General features: G+C 43.8%; 1 protein-coding gene across 12 annotated transcripts in view; it reads right to left on the reverse strand.

The window, feature by feature from the left end:
• Positions 1-847: 847 nt before the first annotated feature.
• The window catches only part of Hmgn3 (high mobility group nucleosomal binding domain 3), a 37,426-nt gene continuing 16,063 nt past the window's right edge, over positions 848-22,210 (reverse strand). Inside the window, exons 2-8 of one of the 12 annotated variants that reach the window (XM_039080656.2) lie at positions 11,411-11,461; positions 5,901-5,930; positions 5,366-5,415; positions 3,159-3,209; positions 1,860-1,973; positions 1,653-1,739; positions 1,280-1,323 (exon numbers count right to left, since the gene is read on the reverse strand). In XM_039080656.2, the coding sequence (XP_038936584.1) occupies positions 1,670-1,739; positions 1,860-1,973; positions 3,159-3,209; positions 5,366-5,415; positions 5,901-5,930; positions 11,411-11,461 (366 nt within the window). In that variant the 3' untranslated portion in view covers positions 1,280-1,323; positions 1,653-1,669. Of the gene's footprint in view, positions 1,974-3,158; positions 3,210-5,365; positions 5,416-5,640; positions 5,720-5,900; positions 5,931-11,410; positions 11,462-22,210 lie in introns of those variants that run through there. The other 11 variants (XM_017595404.3, XM_063264731.1, XM_017595405.3 and 8 more) reach the window with 11 other exon arrangements.

The following is a 22,210-nucleotide window of genomic DNA, read 5'->3' on the forward strand; positions in this document are numbered from 1 at the left end:
CAACCACCTATTTTCCATCTTCAAGATGTTTCCGTCCAAGCAGAATCCTGAGCATTTCTGGGGGTAGGGCTCACATTTGGGGTCCATTAACAGCAATAAGCTTCATTTAGAGTAAGTCCTTCGTTCCTGACACCTCAGGCCTTTGCACAGACAGACGTTGTTTAAAAATCGTTAAGTCAAGTCTGGATCCTCCCCTTCTTTATGTCCCACACTCCCAGTCCCCCTCTCAGGCTGACACACGCTGCAGCCAGCGTGGCTGCATGGGACCGAGAGCCATCACTGCCCTGAGGTCCTCATAGACAGGGAAGCGCTTTTAAACAAATCTGACTTGGTGCTATTCTAAAAGGATCACACACACACACACACACACACACACACACACACACCCAGCTATTCTAAAAGGATCACACACACACACACACACACACACACACACACACACACACACACCCAGTCTCACTATTCAGCCCTGACTGGCCCGGGACTGACTGTGTAGAGCAGGCTGACCTCGAACTCCCAGAGATCCACCTGGTCCTTCCATGTGCTGTGCTCTCCACCTTACTTTTATTTATTTATTTTTTTTAGTTATGGTTTAGCAGAACACTATCTTGTTTTTAGGAACTTTAGTGATGTTGGCATTATATTAAGTGGTGGATGTAATTCCCCTACCCTAGCAGTCATACATGCTTTATGAAAATAATAGTATTAAAATTCCAGAAAACTGCAAGCCAGTGCTGCCTGACGTTAGAGATAACGTCGTGGTACCAGCTGTAGCTATTCCTTACGTCGTCTGCATCAGTCAAGTGAGTCACATCTTAAATTTAGTGAAGACACACACACAGGTGGGTATTTTGCAGACAGGAAAACCTTTTTATTTTAAACCACAAATAGTCAGCAGGTGGCCACAACTATCCACATTTCATTAAAATCACATAAAACCTAGGCACAAAAGCACCACTGATTATTGCTCTAGAAAAATTGCATGAAAAAGTCAAATATGCACAGTAAAAACACCACGGTATGCACAGGACTAAATTTTTAAAGCAAGGGCATGGAATGCTGAATCCATTTTACACGCAGCTCCGATATTAAATTGGTATTTACTTGACTTGAGGATGATGGAAGTTTCCAGAAAACATCACCATAGGAGGATAAAATGTCCATCTTCATATAGATTTTATGCCGACTAGTAAGAGTCCTAAAAAATTAGCATTTACAAAATACTTGGTAAAAATAGCTTTTAAAAGTTGTCCCCAGAGGTACGTGAAATCGACCCTAGTTTTCCATGACAATTCATTCTCCCTCGTTATCAGTTCTCTGTGCCTGTGAATTAGAGAGAGAAAGAAAGGACATCTAGTTACCAGTAAAACAATTATAAGCAAAGGCACTTTCACCCACCAAGAAACACACTTGAGCGTTTGGCCTCTTGTTTTTGCTTCGGTCTACTTGGAAACACACGTCAACTCTGGGCGGACAGACAAGGCAGGAATGCATTATGGCGACACTTTGCAGCGTTTATTGCTTTCTGCTATTTAAACAACCACAGAAGCCTTACCTGCAGGCTCCAGTGTGCATGATAAGAAACAGCACGCTACTCTCTCATTCTAGTCACTGCAAACATGCAGAATGTCTACTGTACCCTTAACTCTCACTGTTTCAATCTGCCCCTTTACTGACAGTGTGCTGGGTGGGGGACTTCTGCAGGCTGAGACATTAACAGTTGAACGAGAGACGTGGATCTGCAGTAACATTACAGGCAATAAAGAGAGACGTTATGAGCGTGCTATCCAGAGCTGAAGGACTGAGCAATTTCGTTTAAGACACTCATTCGGTCAGTGGGAGGCGTTTGTGGAAAGTACCTCTTCAGCTTTAGTGTCACCATTTGCAGATGGTGCAGTACCTTCCTTTCCAGCTTCCTGCTTTTCTTCCTTCTTCCCCTTAGCAGCTCTGTTAATCTTTGTTCCGGGTTCTTTCTAGTGGATCGAAGCACAGGGCCACAGAAACACGAGTTAGGCGCAGCGTTACGTTATGGAACACGAAGGAGCCCCTGCCGGAATCCAGCCAGACAAAATGGCGGCTACCATGGAGCCCCTGCCGGAACCCAGCCAGACAAAATGGCGGCTACCATCGTGGCCTTGGCGGGGAGTGAGGGCCCAACTTTGCCTTTTCACCTGGGCTACCTGATAATCCCACCGGCACTTGTATTCTGTGGGAAATGGTGACTGGCACAGGTGTCGATAGCTCCAGGGACGTTTCTACTATGAGTGGTTTTACCAGCCATAGGGCCTGGTAAAGGGGGGAAGCCTGGGGAAAAACCCACCCACCAGGGGCCGTGGCTTTTCCTGTTGCTGCCCAGTGTGACCAGTCATGTGGAGTCTTACATCTTACACAGCTAGAAAGGTATTTAAAATAAAGGCTCAGATGAAGAAATGTTGCTAATTTTATGCCTGCACCACAGTGGTGAGCCCTGCCTTGGAAAAATATATTCACTACCATACACAATTTCAGAGAGTTTGGGTGCTTTGAGGGGTACAGTACAGGACAGTCACTGTGGCTAAATTCATGGGCAGTAATGGACTTCAGTTTTCCTCATTTGTTAGACTGGCCGTTCCTAATCTATTTTAATAGAGTAGACTGAGCTGGGGGTGGCTAAGTAAAGCGTCCAGAACATGTCTCCCAATGTTGGGTTAGCGTTCACTACTTGCTAGAGTAAATGATGCTATTTTTATTGCTAGTCATGGGAATGGCCATCTACTACTAGTAGTTATCTGAGGCTGTGAGCCCCAACCCTGAACCCCTGACATCTGGTGCTGGTGGCAGCCATGGGGTCCAAGGCCAGCTCCAACAGCACCAGACGACCTAGTGATTTACTGTTCGTTCTGAGGGAGCTGCCAGGCTGTTCACACAGGTTGTTCAGAGCAACTTGCTGGGCTCCCTGCACCTCAGTGACCAAATGGAAAACACATTCCCACTAACATGTAAAACATGGCACCTCACGGCTTTAAGGAAAGCCCATAATGGTGGGGACAACTTTCTAGTCTGCACCTTTTAGCCTGACTCATTAAATGAGATCTCTCCTCAGGTGATTTTTAGGCATGGGATTATAATTTATTAATTGTTTAGAAAGCCAAGGGAGGGAAAGGGAGGGTGTCTCTTACCTTAGCAGATGTTTTTCTTGGTTTAGGCTCCGGTTTTGGTGGAACAGGTTTCTGCAGGAATAATTTAAATTATACAAATACTGAAGTGGATGCCATTAGCACGGAGAAGAAGACAAACGGGCTGAAACGGCTATGGGTTCTGACGGTGGCTCTGTTCATTTGGGGCTGGTTCTTTCAGTCTCAGGTACTATTTTCGTCCCAGGTTTGCAGATGGGAAGGAAAAGCTGACTCATTAGGCTCTGGTCCAGTAGAGCCCTCCAGGGCAGGTTTAAGTTTCTCTAGTTCCTTTTTACACAACCCCACAGCAAAGGGAGAAACTCCGGCCCTCGCTAAACGGCTTGATGAGCTCGCTCTCAGAGGCCTCACTGACAGGCTAGAAACTACAGTGGCGAATCGCAAGCCGAGTTCCCCCATCCGTCGATCACAGATGAGGCCTGAGTTCTTCAAAGCCTTTTCCAAATCCCTCCCCCTGACACAGATTTCAGTCCTGTAGCCTCTTCTTGTTTCATTCCTTCAAAGTGAGCGTAAGGTAAGAATCTAACACAAGACACAGGGTTCATTTACCTCTGGAGTTTTACTAAGAATATAAATGCAGCAACCTGTCTGGCTATTATTTCTCTGTGGGTGTTTTGGGTCAAATATTTCTCTAATAAAGGTTTAAAACGTGTATATCTTTCTGAGAACTAAAGGAAGGTTTTAGAAATAGGAAACACTGTTCAGGGTATCCCCTGTGAAGAAAACTGTGCACCCCACCTTCCCAGTATCTGTGAAAACTGTGGAGATCATATTCAATATAGCCTGTAGGTATAAAATTATACAGTTCGTTTCCAAAGGACCAGCTGTTAGAAATAAAGCCAGGCATGGCAACTCACTCTGGTAACCCCAGCACTCAGGACACTGAAGCAGGAAATGGCTACCAGTTTGAGGCCAGCCTGGGCTACAGAGTGAGACACAAACAGGAGGGTGAGTGAGATAAAGGTGTTTACTGCTAAGCCGGATAACCTGAGTTTTATCCCTGGTGCACTCATGATGAAAAGAGAAAACTGCCTCCCGCAAGTTAGCCTCTGACCTCCTCGCACACAAGTAAATAAATGTAACAACAACATTCCTTTAAAAAGGAAAAGAAAAAGAAAGCCCTTTCAAAGGAGATAATAAAAAAAAAAAGTTGAGCTTGAAAATTAAGAAGATTTTTATTAGTCTTTTTACCCCTCTAAATCTTCCTCTGCTTTCCAAATACAGACCCTTTCCTGGCTCCTAAATCTTCTGAACTTTAAAATTCATTATTGTAAGTTTTGACAGATCAGTATTTGTTTGTGATTTTTTAGGAAAATTTTTCCACTTATACCATTTTCTGTGAGATAGACCTTTTATTCTGGTTCAGTTTTCAGTGTTATCAAAATAGTACTAAGAAACTAAGACTGTGTGTGTGTGTGTGTGTGTGTGTGTGTGTGTGTGTGTGTGAGAGAGAGAGAGAGAGAGAGAGAGAGAGAGAGAGAGAGAGAGAACTGAAGCACAATGTCAGGCGTGTTCCTCAACCACTCTCCGCAGGTGGCTGGACTGGTTGGACAGCTGGCTTCAGGATTCCGCCTGCCTCTACTTTCCAGTGCCGGGACGCACCCGGCTCTTTTTGTGAGTGCTGGGAATCCAAACACAGCTCTCATGCTTGCATGTGTGACAAACACCTTTGCCAGTGAGCCATCTCCCCAGTTCTCAGAGGAGGATTAGAGACTGGAACACCTCTGGCTTCAGATGAGGCTGTGCTGGCACCATGGGCCATCTCAGTGAAAGGGGCCTCTAATGTTGCTGGTTCCTGGAGCTCGTGAAAGCCCTCTTTTAAATTTTGGTTCTCCTTTGACTTTCAAGGGTTATTCCCTTACTGGCTTGCTATTTGTGACATCCCTTTAGTCTTCCTGGTGATTGATACGGCTGCTTTACAGACTCACGTGAATGAAACCCTTCAATTCATAAGTGGTGTGAACAGCCACTCGCACATACGTCCAGCAGCACCTGTGGCACTCAGTGTGGGGATGCTTCACTGTCAGTGAAACTTTCCCCAGTTCTTTTTTTAGAAGGTAGCTGGGAGGGGTGGGGGTGGGCAAAATGCAGAATAGGGCTGGCTGTTTGTTACAGGAGGAGGAGGACTTGAGGAGCACAAAAGCCAGAGAGAAGCACATACAGGCTTGCTTGGAGCACAGGCTCAGTCTCACCTCTCCATCCTAGCTCTATCTAATCCCCATCCTCTCCTGGGCATGACCACCTGAAGAAGACGAAGGCATGAGACAAAGTAAGAGTGCCACTCTTTTGAGATGTCGCAGGACTGGAATACAGCTAATGGGAATGGATTACGTTACTTTAGGGACATTCTGATCCAGGATTAAAACATACACTAGCATGGGTTGTGGGCAGACAATCTACACTCTGGATCCATTTCAACATTCACAGGTGTAGCATTTGGAAACCAGGATTCCCTTCATGTACTTGCCTGTCTCAGGGACTTAGCAGTTCCAATCTGCATGGGCTTCAGATACTCGATAATGGCCCTGGCCGCTCACTGTTTCTCACTGACACAGATAATCAAGTGAATGGCTTGGCAACAGGGGTCAGATTTGCTGGAAATTCCGACCCCCAAGTACTTTCCAAAAGGAAAAGAAACTTAAAGAAAATGCCAGGTAATCGTCCTTTTGCTTTAGACAAGGGAGACACATTTCTAAGAATCTTAAAGAAGGGGTTCTGAGGACTTACCGCTGACAATCTGGCCGACCGTCTCGTGGGCTACAAAAGAATGGGAAAAATTTTTTTGTATTTATAAATATCCAGGCTAATTTTAAAAATTCATTCTTGATATATTCTACTTTGTTGAAAGAATGAAATGCATGACACCCATCATCCTCTACAGGCTAGCACCAGGAAACATGCCAAGTCCGCCGGGCACTCCAGAGAAAGCATTGCTACAAGATACAGGCTTAGCGTTCATTGAGTGGCTCCTCCCAGTCAGAGTGCTGGGAGAAGTGGAACCGGGCTCTACCCTAAACCACAGTCGCTTCTTTTGTGAGAAACTGAAGTGAGAACATGAGATTACCTTTAAAAAATGGTTTAAATGGAACCAAAATCCATTAGCTAGTAAGAGACTTAAGTCATCACCACAGAACCAACACATTACATTCCATCTCCGCCATGCTGGGAAACAATGACTGTAAATCCCACACAGGTAAGAGAGGCTGCTTGTTCGTTTTGTATTGTTTTTGTTCTTTTCAAACCCAGGACAAAACCAACACAATTATCTACTTAAAACAGGCTTCACTAATCTCTTCAATTCAAACATTTAGAAAATTGATTAGATATTGAATTTAGTGGGTTTTTTCCTCAAAAAAACCTTTTGAGAATTGTATCAGTTAATAGTCAATATCATTCTAAAGAAAATACAAAACAACACAAGCATCCACGATGAAGATGACACTCAACTACTCTGGAGAACCTACTTGTCTTGGGTGAAGGGATTTAACCTCCTAAAGCTAAAACTGGCTTTCTCGGCAGGCTTTACTTCATATTTCCTGGTCCTTCTACTCACTTTCCCATCTCCAGTGGAACAGCAGATACTACCTCACACATCCCAGAACATTTGCTGAATAAATGAACTCGAGCTTTTCCCTGACTCACATTGGTTTATGAAGACTCTGGCTCATTATGATAATTTAAATGCTTGAAATAATTTTTCTTAACTGGGTCAGTAAAAATGGTCAGTGGGACCTCGTGTCATGATTGAGAAGAATTGGAGAAATTCTTGAATCTGTAATATGGTCATACTGGGTTAGTGGGACAGATCACGCTGGAAGAAATAGTTCTTGACATCGCTGTAGCAAGAAATGTTCTTGGTCAAAGTCCCAAGAGAAGCTAAACCCGTCATTCTTTAAGCCAAAGAAGGAAATGAAGGGCCAGAGCATGCATGAATCATTTTAACCCTGGGGTCTCTATGAGCAATCAAAGTGGGACTTAAGTCTGGCTAACAGAATGTGTAAAGCATAGGAAGTCGCACAGGTTAAGTTGTTGCCTGGGACACAGCCACCACCCAGAATAGGACATAACGGTCAGTACACAGATTGAGACACAATTGTGGTTAGAAAAGAAGGATGCATGAGGGATTCTCCACAGGGAACACCAAGATGCCTGCTAGGAGTCTCACGGGTGCATCTGAGACATCACACCCACAAGTTCCTAAGAGACAGGACCCAATTCCTGTGACGCTTGCCTCAGGATGGTGAACCACATTGGGTAGTGCTAAGAAAAGACAGCATTCCCACTTAAGCTTTGCAAAACACATTTGTCCTTTGCTTCCTCAACATGGTTTCTGAATGTGGAAGGATAGAAGGTGATCCCTTGGTTACCACAGCGCTCAGGTCTGAAGCTTCTGTGTGGTCTCAAATCAAGTACAGCAGGGAAAGCAACCATGTCTGCAGGGAAGAGTGTCAGCCTCCTTGCTAGAGGGAAGCAAAGAAACCTTACCCAAACCCTGTCCTGCTTGCCTGTCAACCCACAAGCATTCTGTTGGCTTCCCTTCGGCAGTCATTGCAGTTTCCTACCCCACAGCACCAACTTTTCCTAATTCAGTTGTGCCAGTGTCTAGCATGGACCCTTAGTAAGTGTTGAAGCAAACATTAGAAGCGAGTGCCAGAAAGCCACAGATTATCATTTACAGAAAGGGGCCAGACGCTCTAACCATTATGCATAACTGTCCATTTGCCAACCAGCTGCTGTTGGCAAAATCTTCGTAAGAAGTTATAAAAAAGCCGTGTGAAGGATTTCGCAGCTGCAAACCCTTGCCTCTCCATGCCAACATTTGAACATGCAGAACAGGCTTTCCAGAGGGATGGACTCATTACAGCGCTGCTCTACAGGCTGGGCCTCCAAAAGGAATGCTTGGGAAATTGACTGGACAACAGTCTTATAGGCTATCCCACTCTGCCAGACTCCAAAAAGTAACTGTTTTACCTTCAAATCATCTTATGACTTCCTACCTAAACTTCGCCAGCTCTTCTGTGTCATAAAGAAAAGGCTTTGTGAAAACGTCCTTTCCAGTAATGACTACAGCGGATTTTCTTTTTTCCCTGCAGAAGGCTGAGACTAACTTTCACTAAGTCAGCAGCGCGCTTATGCATGCAAGTGTGGATACCTTCCTGGAAAGTTCCATCAGCTTCCACAGCCTTAACAGCTATAAATGATTGGACTACATTTATGGGGTATGAAACAGACTAGACTGCTATTTATTCCCCTTTAAAACATTTAAAGCATTTGAAATATTCATTTAAGGCTCAGTCTTTACTTGGTAGAAATAAGGGGCGGGATTGTTACTGAATTTCTCTTAATTTGTTGACTAAGTGAGAAATCAGGAAAAAGTTGTAGAAATGATGGCTCTCGGACAGGGAATAACGGGTTTAGGGTGCTGGGTCACTGTGGTTTATACATACAGGAGACACTGGAAGTATTCAGTAAGCATTATTGATCGACCAATGGCCCGCATCTGAAAGACCCGGGGTCTATTTCAACATCCTGGCTGCAGACGCAGCACACACATCTATCTGCTCAAAGCTCAAAGGGAGAATGAGATCCAAGCAGAATCACTGGACTTTGCAGATTGTTGCTTCAAACTCATTTTCACAAGATGCCCCTTTGCCTCTGAACCTCACCAGCGAGCTCTTTTAAAGCGAAGCTTAAAAGTCAAGCTGCTTTTGATTCTCAAAAACAAAACAAACGAGAAATTCGGCACGAACGGCTTTTCCTTTTCAAAACTGGGAGACAGAAAGACAGAAGGACAGCTCTGGCTGGGGCAATGGAGATGAAGAGCTAGGAACTGGGTCACTGGACTGAAGCCAGCATAGAAGGTGGGTGGTGAACAAGGACTGGGCATGGGGGCCTCAGGTGTTTTCCTCCGTTCTGCTGATTACAAGTTGCGACATTTGGAGAAAATTGTATCATTTCTCTAAGAACGCTTCTCCTTGAGATAAACTAAGGAACACTGTATCCATTGTCGCTATCAAACCCAGCATGGCTCTTGCAGTCTCTATCCCCCCCCACCCCTTCTCTTCAACAGCAAATGTCCTATCATTTTGCTTTGCTCTCCTTTCCATACTAGCTTTAGGAAGGCAACATTTTGCTGGATTTTCACTGTGGGATGCACAGGGCCTGGATAGTACCGGGAACATTTATAGGTGTGCACACATTCTAGTAAGGAATGCTTCTTGGGCAGGGGTATAGGACAGTGGTGAAGCTGAGGGTATACAAGGTGCTGGGTCCCATCTCCACCACCACAAGGAGAGAAGGCGGGGGTGGGGAGGTTCTTACGGTTGGCTATGGAACAGACTACACTCAAGCATGGAAAAAAGACTGTGTAAGCGGCAGAGCGGCATGATCATGTTACACTGCTTAGGTCATTTATTGTCCAAGTCTCCTGAAGGTCAGGTCTCTGTACAATGCCCTCTAAATACCACAGCCATCGTGAGAAATCTTCAGAAGAAGAGCTTCCTTTGTAACTGGTATCTGTTCATCCTGGTTGACATACGAAACAACACACTGGAGAATTCAGTTTGAGCTGAATTTCAGTTCGCTGGGGGAGGGGTGGGGACCAGGGTACTCCAGCAGTTCTGAGTGTTTGTCAACAGTCAAGCCAACCACTGACCTTTTACTTTCAAATGACTGTTGATGTCCTAAGGCACAGGATGAGTTTTAATCTGGCCTTGGCTTGCATAACAGGTTTTTTTTTTAAAAAAAGGCATTGTCTACAAACTATTATTGTTAGGAATAATATAAAAAGTATATTATATAAAATGGTAAATAAAAAGCCAGAAAAGCATCAAGCATGAGAATCCTTGGGGTAATTAACATATACACAAAACTCATGCTTATCTTTTATGTATACCCCAGCCAGAAAGAAGGACTGGTAAGGACTGGTAAGGACTGGTAAGGCTTTCTGCAGGCAAATGTTTCCTCTGAGCAATGGTTTTAAGGCTTTCTGATTGATCAAGTTAAATGTCAACCTGCAGAGAGAAACCCAAATGCACTGTGTGTCCATGTGTGCATGTGTGTGTGCATGTGTGTGTGTGTGTCCATGTGTGTGTGTGTGTATGTGTGTGTGTGTATGTGTGTGTGTGTGTGTGCGCGCGTGTGGTCTGTGTTACCTAAACCCAAGCATATTGAGGTTACACTTCACCAATTGTTCTAAAAAATATGTCTTGCCATTTTCTGTGTGTTCATCAAGGTTTGGTTGGTCCTAGCATATGTGGTGGCTTGACTGTAGACTTCTGATTTCATGATTATCTCTAGCAGTTCCTGGTTGGTACATGGCTGATAAGAGCAGGCAGTTTTGTTTTTACATTATAGCTTCTCTTAAAGATTTTCTCTGTAGCAGAATGAGCTTCCGAGTAAAAAGCTTATGTAGGAGTCTTGGTATCAAGATGAATTCCTCTGAATTATTAACCATAATATGAATCACCCATCAAAGGATCTGTAACTGGATATTGGTTTTGCTCTCTTGTGACCCCTCTTAGTTTATCCGTCCAAGTGTAAGAGCTGAAGTTTTCCACACACTGGAAAGCTCTATGCAAAAGGGAATAGCTGTCATCACACACAGACACATCTCACTTCTGAGTTTTTAAGACATTTCCTTTGGTATCTCCATCTAGGATCAGACATAAGCAAGTCTTACAAGTTCTTAACCCTTTCCTGGGTTTCTGTATTTTAACACAAAGCATCTTTAATTCATGGACTAATTATTTATCTGAGTAACTTAAGGATTTCCCTAATTTAAAAAAGCGTTAATATTTGGATGTATGGTGAATCATTTCATAGTTTTGTCTTTAGAGATGAATCCTCTTAGGTAAACATTCAGAATAAAAAAAAAGAATTCATAATTCATTCATTGAAAATGGACGAAATCAACAACGTTTCATTTTCTTGTTATAAGAAGTGGGCTCTGTTCTCCTTCATGAATTTACCTATTATCTTGCTCTCCGCCCAGAAGGAATGCTCAATACCCACTTTGACAGACAGCAAGACCAACAGGAAGAAACACAAGCAATATCGGAAAATGCCTTTTCAGAGTATTCAATGAAACATGCCTGAGCCCGGTGGAATTGCGTGCAGACTCTGACCTCTGGCTCTCAACCGCAGTGGACTCGCTTGCAATGGCATTCCTTCACGTGGCGAAGACACGAAACATTTCAATGCTAAGACTTACGCAGGGACGTCGAGGGCCTGCTTACCTCCTGCTTCGTTAGCTTGGCTCCATCTTTGCCCTCGGCATTCTCAGGAGACTAGAAAGAAGAGATTTCAGTGAACGGTATTTATATGTGAAATCACATAAAATATACATGGATAATACGGATCCTAGGAACAGATAGAACAACATAGTTTTCAGGGAAAGTAAGTTTATGAAGTACATATTTCAAGAGTGTGTGCAGTGGGCGAGCATGTGTGTTTGCATGTGTACTCGCTCTTTGTGTGCATGAATGAAAGCCAGAGTTCAACAGTGGGTGTCTTCTTCTATCGTTTTCCACGATATTTTTGAGACAGGGTCACTCAGTGAACTCAGAGCAAGTTCGTTTGTCAAGGCTGGGTATCCAACAAGCTTCTGGGATTGTAGATCTCTGCCTGAGTGGGATTACAGACACGCGCAGCAGTGCCTGGCTTTCATGTAGGTGCTGACGATCAAACCCAAGTCTGCAAGCACCATATTCGCTATCCACTCACCTATCTCCCCAGTCCCAAGGTGTACATTTTACACACACGCGCGCACGCACACACACACACACACACACACAGTAGCTGTTTAACGGTCCTACTTTTTAAAACTGTCTGTGGGTATGTGAACATGTATGCTGGTACACAAGGAAGCCACTGAAGGCAGAGTCAGAGGAGGTTGGGAAGCCACCCATAGGTGCTGAATGGTGGGAACTGGACTCTGGAGGCATACCAGGTGTGTGGAACTGTTGAGCCAGCGCTCCACCTCCTCTCTTAGTTTTCAAACAGGAATGGGGAGAGAGCTGCTGTGCGCCCTGCTTTGTAATGCATGTGCACCTAAGCACTTTCCATTGTCCTTAATGAATCTAGGACTCTTTAGGCTGTGGTTCAGACTACCTGGAATCTACCTCTTGCCGACCTCCTTGTTCCAGTCACTTTGCTCACTTTGCTCCTTTAGAAAGGAGGATAGTAGGATGCAGATGCCATGAAGGGGAAGATGGGAAGAATGGGGGACAGAAACTACCTGGGGAGGGACAGAGGGTAATACAGAGGGAAAGAGGGAGGAGGGATACACAACAGGAAGGATGTTTTTACTAGCTACAGGGAAATATTATTTTATGCAGAGGTTAATAAGTGTATGTACACCCCCCCCACACACACACAAGTGGCACCCCACATAGAGTCATACACTGTCAAATGAAGGTCCCCGTTCCAGGCATAAGATCCCTTCCTTTGAGTTATTAGTCAACAGAGTCCAAGTAACACTCCCCCCATAAAGTCTACTGCCAATACCCTTGTTTGCATTCTAGAACTTGAAGGTAAGATCTTATAGCTGAATATAGCACATATTTCAGGCACAGGACAGAAGGAATCCTCATCCCTGAGGGATAGCTCTTACAGTTCCTGATGGTACTAACCAAACTGTCAAGGGAGAACATTATAGTCCAACCCAGCTATGACAGCTAGGAACCACAACGATGGCCCACATGACAAGGTGTCATAAGGATATAATATCGGCATTCATACGTATCTTGGTAGCAACCAATGGCTGCCTAATTAGATTTAATAGGCTCAGTTTAACAGGGGGGAAATCATGCCGGTCCTGGAAAACAACAGTTAGTACGGGTGTGGGTCATATAGGAGAAGCTACCACTCCTTCCACAAGTCAGTGTCAATCCCAACTGTACTCTAAATGCGTTTCCTTCAGTCCTCACCCAAGCAGCCGTTCTCTGAGGCGGATGGAGACCAGCAAACAAAGCCACAACTGGTCAGAATGCACAGAATACTGACTGTGGGGCGTTCAATTGAACCGATACATCTACAACCACTATCTCTAAGCCTCAGCAAGACTGTGGACGAGAAGACACAAAGATCATAAAAGCCCGAAGACCAAGATGTTTCTCTACGCATGACAAGGATGCTGAACCTGAAGTATTAACAACGCAGCTGCCTGAGAGGATGACAACACCAGTCAACACAGCAACATGGACTGAAAGAGCACACAAGGCCCTGCACCCCGCTAGGGGAGAAACTAGAGGCAATCAATGGCTGCCAAAAGATGGAGATTCATTCTTCTCTAGAGTTGGACCTTTGGTAGGTTATCAAACAGCTGACCACATTACACATATGAGCAACACTAAATAGACTTAGTAGGGTGCGTTTATAATACCTGTGAATATATAATAATGAAGCCATAAATTTGAGAAGAAAAGGGGAGGACACAGGAAGGGGAGAGGAAGAGATAACAGCTATGTAATACAATACGTATGTATAAAATTATCAAAGAAAATAATAATAATAACAACAACAACAATAATTAGATGCACGATGCTCAACAAAGCCCCAGTCAGTCACAGAAGCATATTTTCATCCCATTCTTGCTGTGCTTTGATCTCTAGACCATTCCTGGTTATGTTCTGATAAATTTATCCTTTATTTCTCCTCTATCAATTCTAGCATCTTCACTACACCCCTAGCCTCGGCATGGCAGTCAGGTGCCCAGCTAGTTTGTCTCACATAGTGATCCATCTCTTGAGGCAGCACTGCACATGCCTGTGACAGGTCAAACCTGGGCACCCACATCAGTGGCTCATAACTGCCTTTAATTCCAGTTCCAGGGGACCTGGAACTCTTTCCTGACCTCCCTGGGCAATTACATCCACGTCCACAAACTCACACATAGACATACGCACAGGGAGACATCAAGGAAAATGACATAAATCTTAAAGACAAATGGCTAACTAGAAAATTGAACAAATTTAATATTCTGTACAGCTATGTAAAACCAGAAGATAAAAGCTATGGCGCAAACATGGCACCACAGTGACTGGAGCGGCACTAGAAAACACACGAATAGGGTTGGGAATTTAGCTCAGTGGTAGAGCGCTTGACTAACAAGCGCAAGGTCCTGGGTTCGATCCCCAGCTCCAAAAAAAAAAAAAAAAAAAAAAAAAGAAAAAGAAAGAAAGAAAGAAAGAAAACACACGAATAGGGTGGGTGAGACAGCTCAGTGGGTGAGGAACACTTGTCATATAAATGTGACAGCTGTGTTAGTCCTTGGACCTATAGTGAAGAGAACCAAGTCCTGGAAGTCATTTTCTCACCTCCACACAGGCACCGTGGCACACACATGTATACGCATGCACACACACAATACAAAAATAATATAAAATAATATAAAAATTAAGAGGAAAAACACGAAAGTATTGAACTGACATTTACCACCTCATTTGGCACAATAAAACAGCTATATTCCTGCCTCATCTGATCAAATGAGAACAAAGCTAACAAGACCATAGAACTCACTGCTTACTGGGGGTTGCTACTGTAAATTACCATAAGCTTCTCAAAGAACAAACTCAGAGATCTAACAAGGTGGTAATGACCCAATATTTCTTTGTAAAAAAAATACTGTACTTCTATTATATTTAATACGGCATAGTTGGAAATAATATGCATGTTTGATAAATAAGAATGAGCTATTTAAATTATGTAACCGGGGCTAGGGAGACGACTCAGTGGTTAACAGCTCGGGCTGCTCTTCTAAAGGAGCTAAGTTCCCAGCACTCATGCTGGCTGGTCTGGAACCGCCTGCAACTCCAGTTTCAGGGCATCCAATGCTCTCTTCTGCCCCCGACAGGCACGTACATGCACACAGCGCATAAATACACACTCAAGGCATATAAATAAATAATAAAATATATCTCAAAAACAAACCATTTAGTTATTAATAGGGTGAGATAAAAATAGGCATACAATAAAAGAATAAAGAATGGAGGTCTATGTAAAATAATAATTTCCTTAAATCTTAGATTATAAAATAGTAAGTAAAATGTGGAAATGCATAGTTGTCTTGGGGAGAAACAAAAGGCAAAGGTCACAAAGGTCACTCTGTCCCCTGATCTATCTACAAGGCCGTAGTCTATTTCCCACAGTTGACTAATTGTTTTCTCTTCCAAGTAGAACCTCCCCTGTCCCGAAGAGACACAGAACCCTCTCTCTTCTGCTCTCTACCCTGCAGCTTCATAGGCCTCGTGTTGTATCAGTTAGCTGAGTTCTAGAGAGCAACACCTCAGCAGGTCTGAGCACAGAACGACAGTGTTTCTACAGGGGTGCTTGGTTTTCCTCTTTCCTACGTTACAAACTCAATGCCTCTGTCCATCCGCATTTGCTGTCAGGCCACTATCAATGACAGATGTTCTCTACTTGTAACTGATAAACAGCTAAGAAAGCATTACGCTGCTATTATAGAAATGTATATTAAATATAAACACAGGCTGGTTAGTTTTTTAACATGCCATAGGTAAGTGTCATTTGAAAAGAGGGTACCTCCATTGAGAAAATGCCCCCATGAGATTGTCTATGCACTAGTCTGTGGAGTATTTTCACACCAATGTGATTAATGCTGGATGTGTGCCCACCCTACTGTGGTAGTGCCAACCTGGGGCAAGTTATTCTGAGTTGTATAAGAGAGCCCACTGAAAAAGCCCAGAGGAAGAAACCAGTAAGCAGCATCCTCCATGGCTTCTGCCTTCCACTTTTGCCTCTAGGTTCCCACGCTGGCCCTAATTTCTTTCAGCAGTGAGATGATCTGAGAGTTGTAAGGTGAAATAAACCCGTGCCTCCCCCAGGTTACCTTGGTCATAATGTTAATCACAGCAATGGAAACCTCAGGACTGTATATAGTATTGTTATATAAATGGAATGCTAACATTACACTCAATGTTCTAGTAGCAGGTAATATCATTAAGACATCAATCTTTAAACACAGATCTAATGATGCTTACATCAGATGCAACAAAAGACAACGCACTAAACAGGCATGAAGAATGAAAATGTTAATGCTTTCCCATGAGTAAACTGTATGGCTACGGATGTGACAAACTCCAGTTCCAGACAAGGCTGGTTGCTTTGGCAGTCTCTGCACAGGGGGTTATTTTGTCAAACTTAGACATTTTCCAGTTAGGGGCACGTGATGTTTTCTCTGGGGTTCAGTGTGCTTCAGCTGCCTGAATAAGGCGGTGGCTCAAAACTATGCCTTGAATCTTGGCTCCAAGAGCTGTGTCCAGTAACTCAGTCCTTCTGGGTTGAGTTCTGTGGGCTCAACCTTCATACTCATGAATGATTTACTGATGACATGTAACCTAAAAGGTCATGCTTATTACAGCTAAGCCAGAGGTTAGAGAAATGACTCATCAACTCGACTACTGTGTTACACAATAGAAGGTACGGTCGGTCTTAAAGAATCTTTTGAATTACAAGATGTGAAATTGCATTCAACGGAGCCTTAAAGTTGCACACATTTCTTTATATCCAGATTCTCTGCAACCAGTTATCACGCTTTGCTCACAGCGACGAGGTGTGCTGTTTTGGGAAGGCCATCATTATTGGATGTCATATAGTACACTTCACCACTGTAACTTGGCTGTGAGGGTGGATAAGAAGGAGGAGGGTACGCCGTGAAGGAACTGAAACAGACTGCACTAAGGGATCTGTGCAATAAGGATAAAGAAAGGAGATAGGATAAGCTTTCTAGCAAGCTGAGTTGTGGGGTGAGGAGTGTTTCCTGGGCTACAAGGAATTCCAAAGCAGGTTCTTGCCAAACTGCCTGGTGTACACCAGGCTTATATTAATCTGGTGAGAACTAAGAACACCCAAGAGTATGAGAATCATGGGCAAACAAAGGTCGTATGCATATCCATGAGGCTCCTTCAGCTCCCAGCTGCCCTAGTACTAGCAAGGAAGGTTGATTTGCAGGATGGTCAGGAGGTGGGCACACAGAGGGTTTGACAGGTCAAGGCATCAGTGAGTTTCTCTTGTATTAAATCAGAGGCAGGGGCGAATCAGTGACTTCCCAACGACTGGATCAGGACACAGACAGGCAGAAGGCCCTTTGCTGTATGGCTGGAGCTGAACAGCATCACCCTCTATAGGAACAGCTGAGCAGGAATCTGATGGGCACCAGCATGACTCAGCTGTCTTAATCCCAGGCGTTTCATGCCCTAAGAGGTTCTAAGGGATCTAAAAAGCAAACAGCATAGGAGGTGATGTGTCTTACAGTGGGAAGGCTCACGTCTTAACTGAAAACAGGCTTCCTCCATCGCTGGTGTGCTATGCCCAGATAAATCACTGTGCCCTTTTGCTACTGTTAAGAGCCCAGGGTTACAATTTGTCAGGACAGCAATGGTGTGCTATACGGTCACATATCAGGGCTGAAACACCTTTCTTCCCAACATTCAGTGCTTAGGCCAGCATAAACATGTTTGTTCCTTCTTCTCTGCAAAGGGTATTAGTTTTTTATTTGTTTTAGAGACTGCTTATGCAAAGATAGCATCTCTACGCCTTTGCCCCAGGCTAGCCCTGGGCTCTGTTTCCAGGAACATTTATTATTTCTCAAGAAGGAGTAGGGATAGGGGAGAGGTGCTTGGTTGCTCAGTCAGACTGAAAGGCTCAAAAATAATAAAGCAAACAATTTAGATGTAGTTAATACTTACGTAGACTTGCATAACACCCCTTCCAAAAAAGAAAAAAAACCACTAAAAGCATTAAAAAAGTGTGTGTGTGTGTGTGTGTGTGTGTGTGTGTGTGTGTGTGTGTCTACAAACAATGCTGGGCCCTGGACAGGTTTGATTTTCAGCACCAGCAATGAAGGCATAAACTAATAAACACACGCCGCTGCAGCTAAGTAAACACTGGAGCTAACCCACATCAGGAGGACACTGAAACACACAACAGTACCCATTAAACAGTCTGCAGCAGTGAACACTAACTATGTGTGTCATCAATAACTCTCACAACAGTGCTGAAGTCAAAGGACGGTATCAAGCGACTCTAACCAAAGTTTCAAATTATGTCAAAGTGCCTAACCTGTAAGAACAGCAAGGAAAACCCACGGAGAGGCTACTTAACACACTGGGTGAGAGTGGGGAAAACAAATCCGCTGGCAATGCTGAATTCTGAAGATGACGATGATGGTGACAATAACTGAGTTACTCTTCCTACTTAAGTCATGTATGTAGGGATAGATACTGTATGTGCAGCTATTCTATACTAAACTGTCTTTGATTTGCAGAAGTATAAGGAGTGCTGAACCGAACATGCAAGGAGAAAAAAGTAACTCTTAAGTTTTTAAATTACAAATTTTGAGAAAGGAAAGTGGCTTATAGATTCTGAAATAAATAAACGAGAGGAAAAAAAGTTGAACCATGAATAAACTCAGTAAGGGGTCAACAAGAGAAAAGACTGCCTTTGAGCGATTACTCCAGAACAATAAAGAGATGGACAACAAGAAAGAAAAGGAGAGGGGGAAGGGGGAGGGGGAGGGGGAGGGGAGAGGGGGAAGAGGGAGGGGAGAGAGGGAAGAGGAAGGGGAGAGACAGGTGGGTACCTGAGAACTTTCAAACCTAAGAGGCAGCTCAGGAGCAGAAAAAGTGGTTCCAGTACAAGAGAAAAGACATAATGGCTGAACACAAGGCCTACTATACCAAAAGTACAGGACAACAAGGAAAACAGGAGACAAACTTAAGTTATCGGAGTTACAGGGCAGGCTAGCAGGTTACCTGCAAAGAATTACTCCTCAGTAGTAATTATAAGTATCAGTCGATATTGTCCAAAGATCTAGGCAAACTGTCAACCTGGAATTCCACACCTTGTTGACATTCCAAGCAGGTTCAGATTACAAACTCAGAGTTCACCACCAACAAAGCTTTTCTTTCAGCATGGCTCGGTCATGGAAGGGTCAAACAGAGAACCAGGAAAAATGAATCTATGTGGAAGGCAAGCAGGTAAGAAAAGAGATGAGAAGAAGTGCCCTGCTAAATGTAATTGTCACACACAGATAATACTACTCGTTATCTGTTTTGTTTTAAAAGTCTCAACAGAAATCTGGGACCACTGCCAACTTATATCATGTTACATAGAGCGCATGTAATTTTAGATTTTCTGGGAGCCATATTAACATAGTAAAAAGAAACAGGTGGAACTATGTATGATGTTCTAGTCAATGTATAAAACTGTGCCATTTTACTATGTAGTCAACATACAACTTATTAATGTGGCATTGTACTTTCTTTAATTAAATCTTTAGTTTGTTGTATATTTCACACTAAACAGACCAGTTCTACCGAACACTAAGTTTTCATTGCAAGTATCTGATGTGTATTTAGAATTCATAAAAATTATACTCAAACCCAGATTATTCTAAAGACACTTAACATTTTTCCAATAATGAGATCCTTTCAGTTTGGACCAAAACTGAAAATCTGAGTCCTTTTCCCTTTTACATGCTCATTAAACTCCTTTGCCTACCACACAACAAAGGGCGTGGGGCAGAGAACAACTGGAGTGGGTGTCTCTGGGCTGTTACAATCTCAGGAGATGGGGATGGATGGGAGAACGGCTTAGAATTAAATCAGCCAGGGGCCTGGCTTTGATTTGGAAGACAACAGGCACCAAATTTTTTCTGACTCTCTTACAGTAAGATGTAATGATTATTATTTTAAAATTTCAATCTATCACCATTCAAATCAGGAAGGTGAATGAGGCCAAGCTGGACTGTAAGGCAGAAGAGAAAGAAACAAATGAAAGTTACATGATAAACAGAAAACAGACATCGTGTCATTAGAGAAAGTCTAACACCTAAGCAACCACAAGGTACTTGGGCAAAGAATACCCACTTTGGAAATGTTACAATAGATGACAGGTTAATACCAGGAGTGTAGGTATGAATGCACTGCGGAAGCATAACTCATACAGGCAGCACGCACCACAAACTCAGGGGGGCAGTTACCTCTAAGGAGGTCTCTAATCCACAGAGCACCCATCTAACAGGGAGCGCTGAGCCACTGAGAATAAATGGTGGCCACCACTCTGTTAGTGAGCCATTTTCCCCACCAAAGTCAGCAGGGCTGAGGAGACAAGGAAATCCTTTCCCACTTCACCATTTGTTTGGGAACGGCTGTAGATGGCATCAGATTGAAGATCTGTGATTCAAAGAATGCTCTGGAAGGCGTGGCAAGAAGCCACAGACAATAAGGTCTGTGCTTCCTGGTGCCGGATCATGAGCCTTCAGAAGAGGAGAGCTCAGAAACCTCACCAGGGATGGCTAGACCTGTGGGGACTCCACACTTGCGAACGTGTGTGTGTGCATGTGTGTGTGTGCATACAGGCACCCATGAGGCTGGAGACTGACTCGGGGTCGTTCTGAATTGTTCCCATCTCATTTTTAGAGACCAGTTTTCTCACGTAACCTGGAGTTCAACAAATGGCTAGACAGGTCTCCATGCTACCCCTGTATCTCCCAGCATCGGGACTACGAGTCCACGCTTCCACACTGGCTTTTCATAGGACCGCGGTAAGTATCAGAATGCTGGTTCTCCTGCTGGAGCAGCAGGCGCTGCCCACACTGGATCATTTGCCCAACTCTGGTCTGATCTGTTTTAAACATCTCCTGCCAATGAGAGGCCACTGGCCACTTCACCTACAGAGTTTATTGGGTGACTCGTCTCCGATTTGCTAGTCACTAACTTTTAAAAATATTTCATTATTCTAATTTTTGTTAAAGATTAATCTGCCTTTTTGTTTTAAATCCAAAGCTGGGGTTGGGGAATCAGAATAATAGCTTGGTTGCACATGAAAACCATTCTGGAGCCTTGAAATTCAAATAACTCATCCATGAAGAGAAACATTGAAATGTGCTCATCTCATACCCTGTCCTCCTGAGCAAATATTTACAGTACACTAGTTGATTGACACAAGATCATTTTTCCCCCACAAATGATGGTACTACCCATAAAACTGGTAGAAAATTTCTTCAACAGCAGGGAACCCCTGAAACTGGGAAGTTTTCTATAATATAAAACACACTGATATTTTCTTCAAAGTCACAAGGCTTTATGTTAAATGTTATTGTGGTTGATTTGTTCGTACTGTAGCTCCAAGTCTGAGACTCCTCCAAGCTGTACTGTATTCTCTCTCTCTCTCTCTCTCTCTCTCTCTCTCTCTCTCTCTCTCTCTCTCTCTCTGTGTGTGTGTGTGTGTGTGTGTGTGTGTGTGTATGTGTGTGTGTCACTGATGGAAGTCAAAGGGACAACCTCAGGGGCTGGTCCTTGCCTTTCTTCTGGTTTGAGCCAGGCCTCTTTGTTGCTGCCTATGCCCAGTTTCTAGGGATTCTCCTGTTTCTTCTTCACCTCCCTGCAGGAACACAAGGACTGCAGACACAGAATGCTATGCTCGGGTTTACCTAGGTCCTGGGGATTGGAACTCTGGTGCTTGCAGGACAGGGAGTTTAAAACAGAGCTGTCTTCCTACAGCTCTGGACCCAACTCGGAACTGAGGGATCACTCTTGCAGGCTATTTGATCACACGGTGAACCCCGAGATTGTGTCATTTACTGAAAAAAAAAGCCCCAACTGTTCCTAGCTGTGGTATGGCTCAGCCCTTAGCACACACCTTTAATCTCTCTTGCTAGAATACAGACATGTCCTTAGTACACATCTTTATTGCCAAACGACGAAGGTAAAGTACGTTTGTAGGAAGAAGCACCCGTGTTTGAAAGTGATGTCTAACTGAGTGGCAGACAAAGAAAGATTTGACAGAACAGGATCTTCCCAACTCACGAGAGGAAGGAGAGGCAACATAAGAGGAAGCAGTGCAGAGGGAGGGAAGAAAGGAGACGGTTTTACTGGGATAACTGTACACAGACGAGGTTCAGAGAGAGAACTAGCTAGACACAAGTGAAGACAGAATGAGCCAGAGCTTGAGAAAGACCCAGAAGATTAGAATGTGTTGCCAGGGTTACTATGAGGCCAAGCAGAGCAATTCAG

Source organism: Rattus norvegicus, chromosome 8 (assembly GCF_036323735.1).
Source record: "Rattus norvegicus strain BN/NHsdMcwi chromosome 8, GRCr8, whole genome shotgun sequence".
Classification (NCBI taxonomy): Eukaryota; Metazoa; Chordata; class Mammalia; order Rodentia; family Muridae; genus Rattus; species Rattus norvegicus.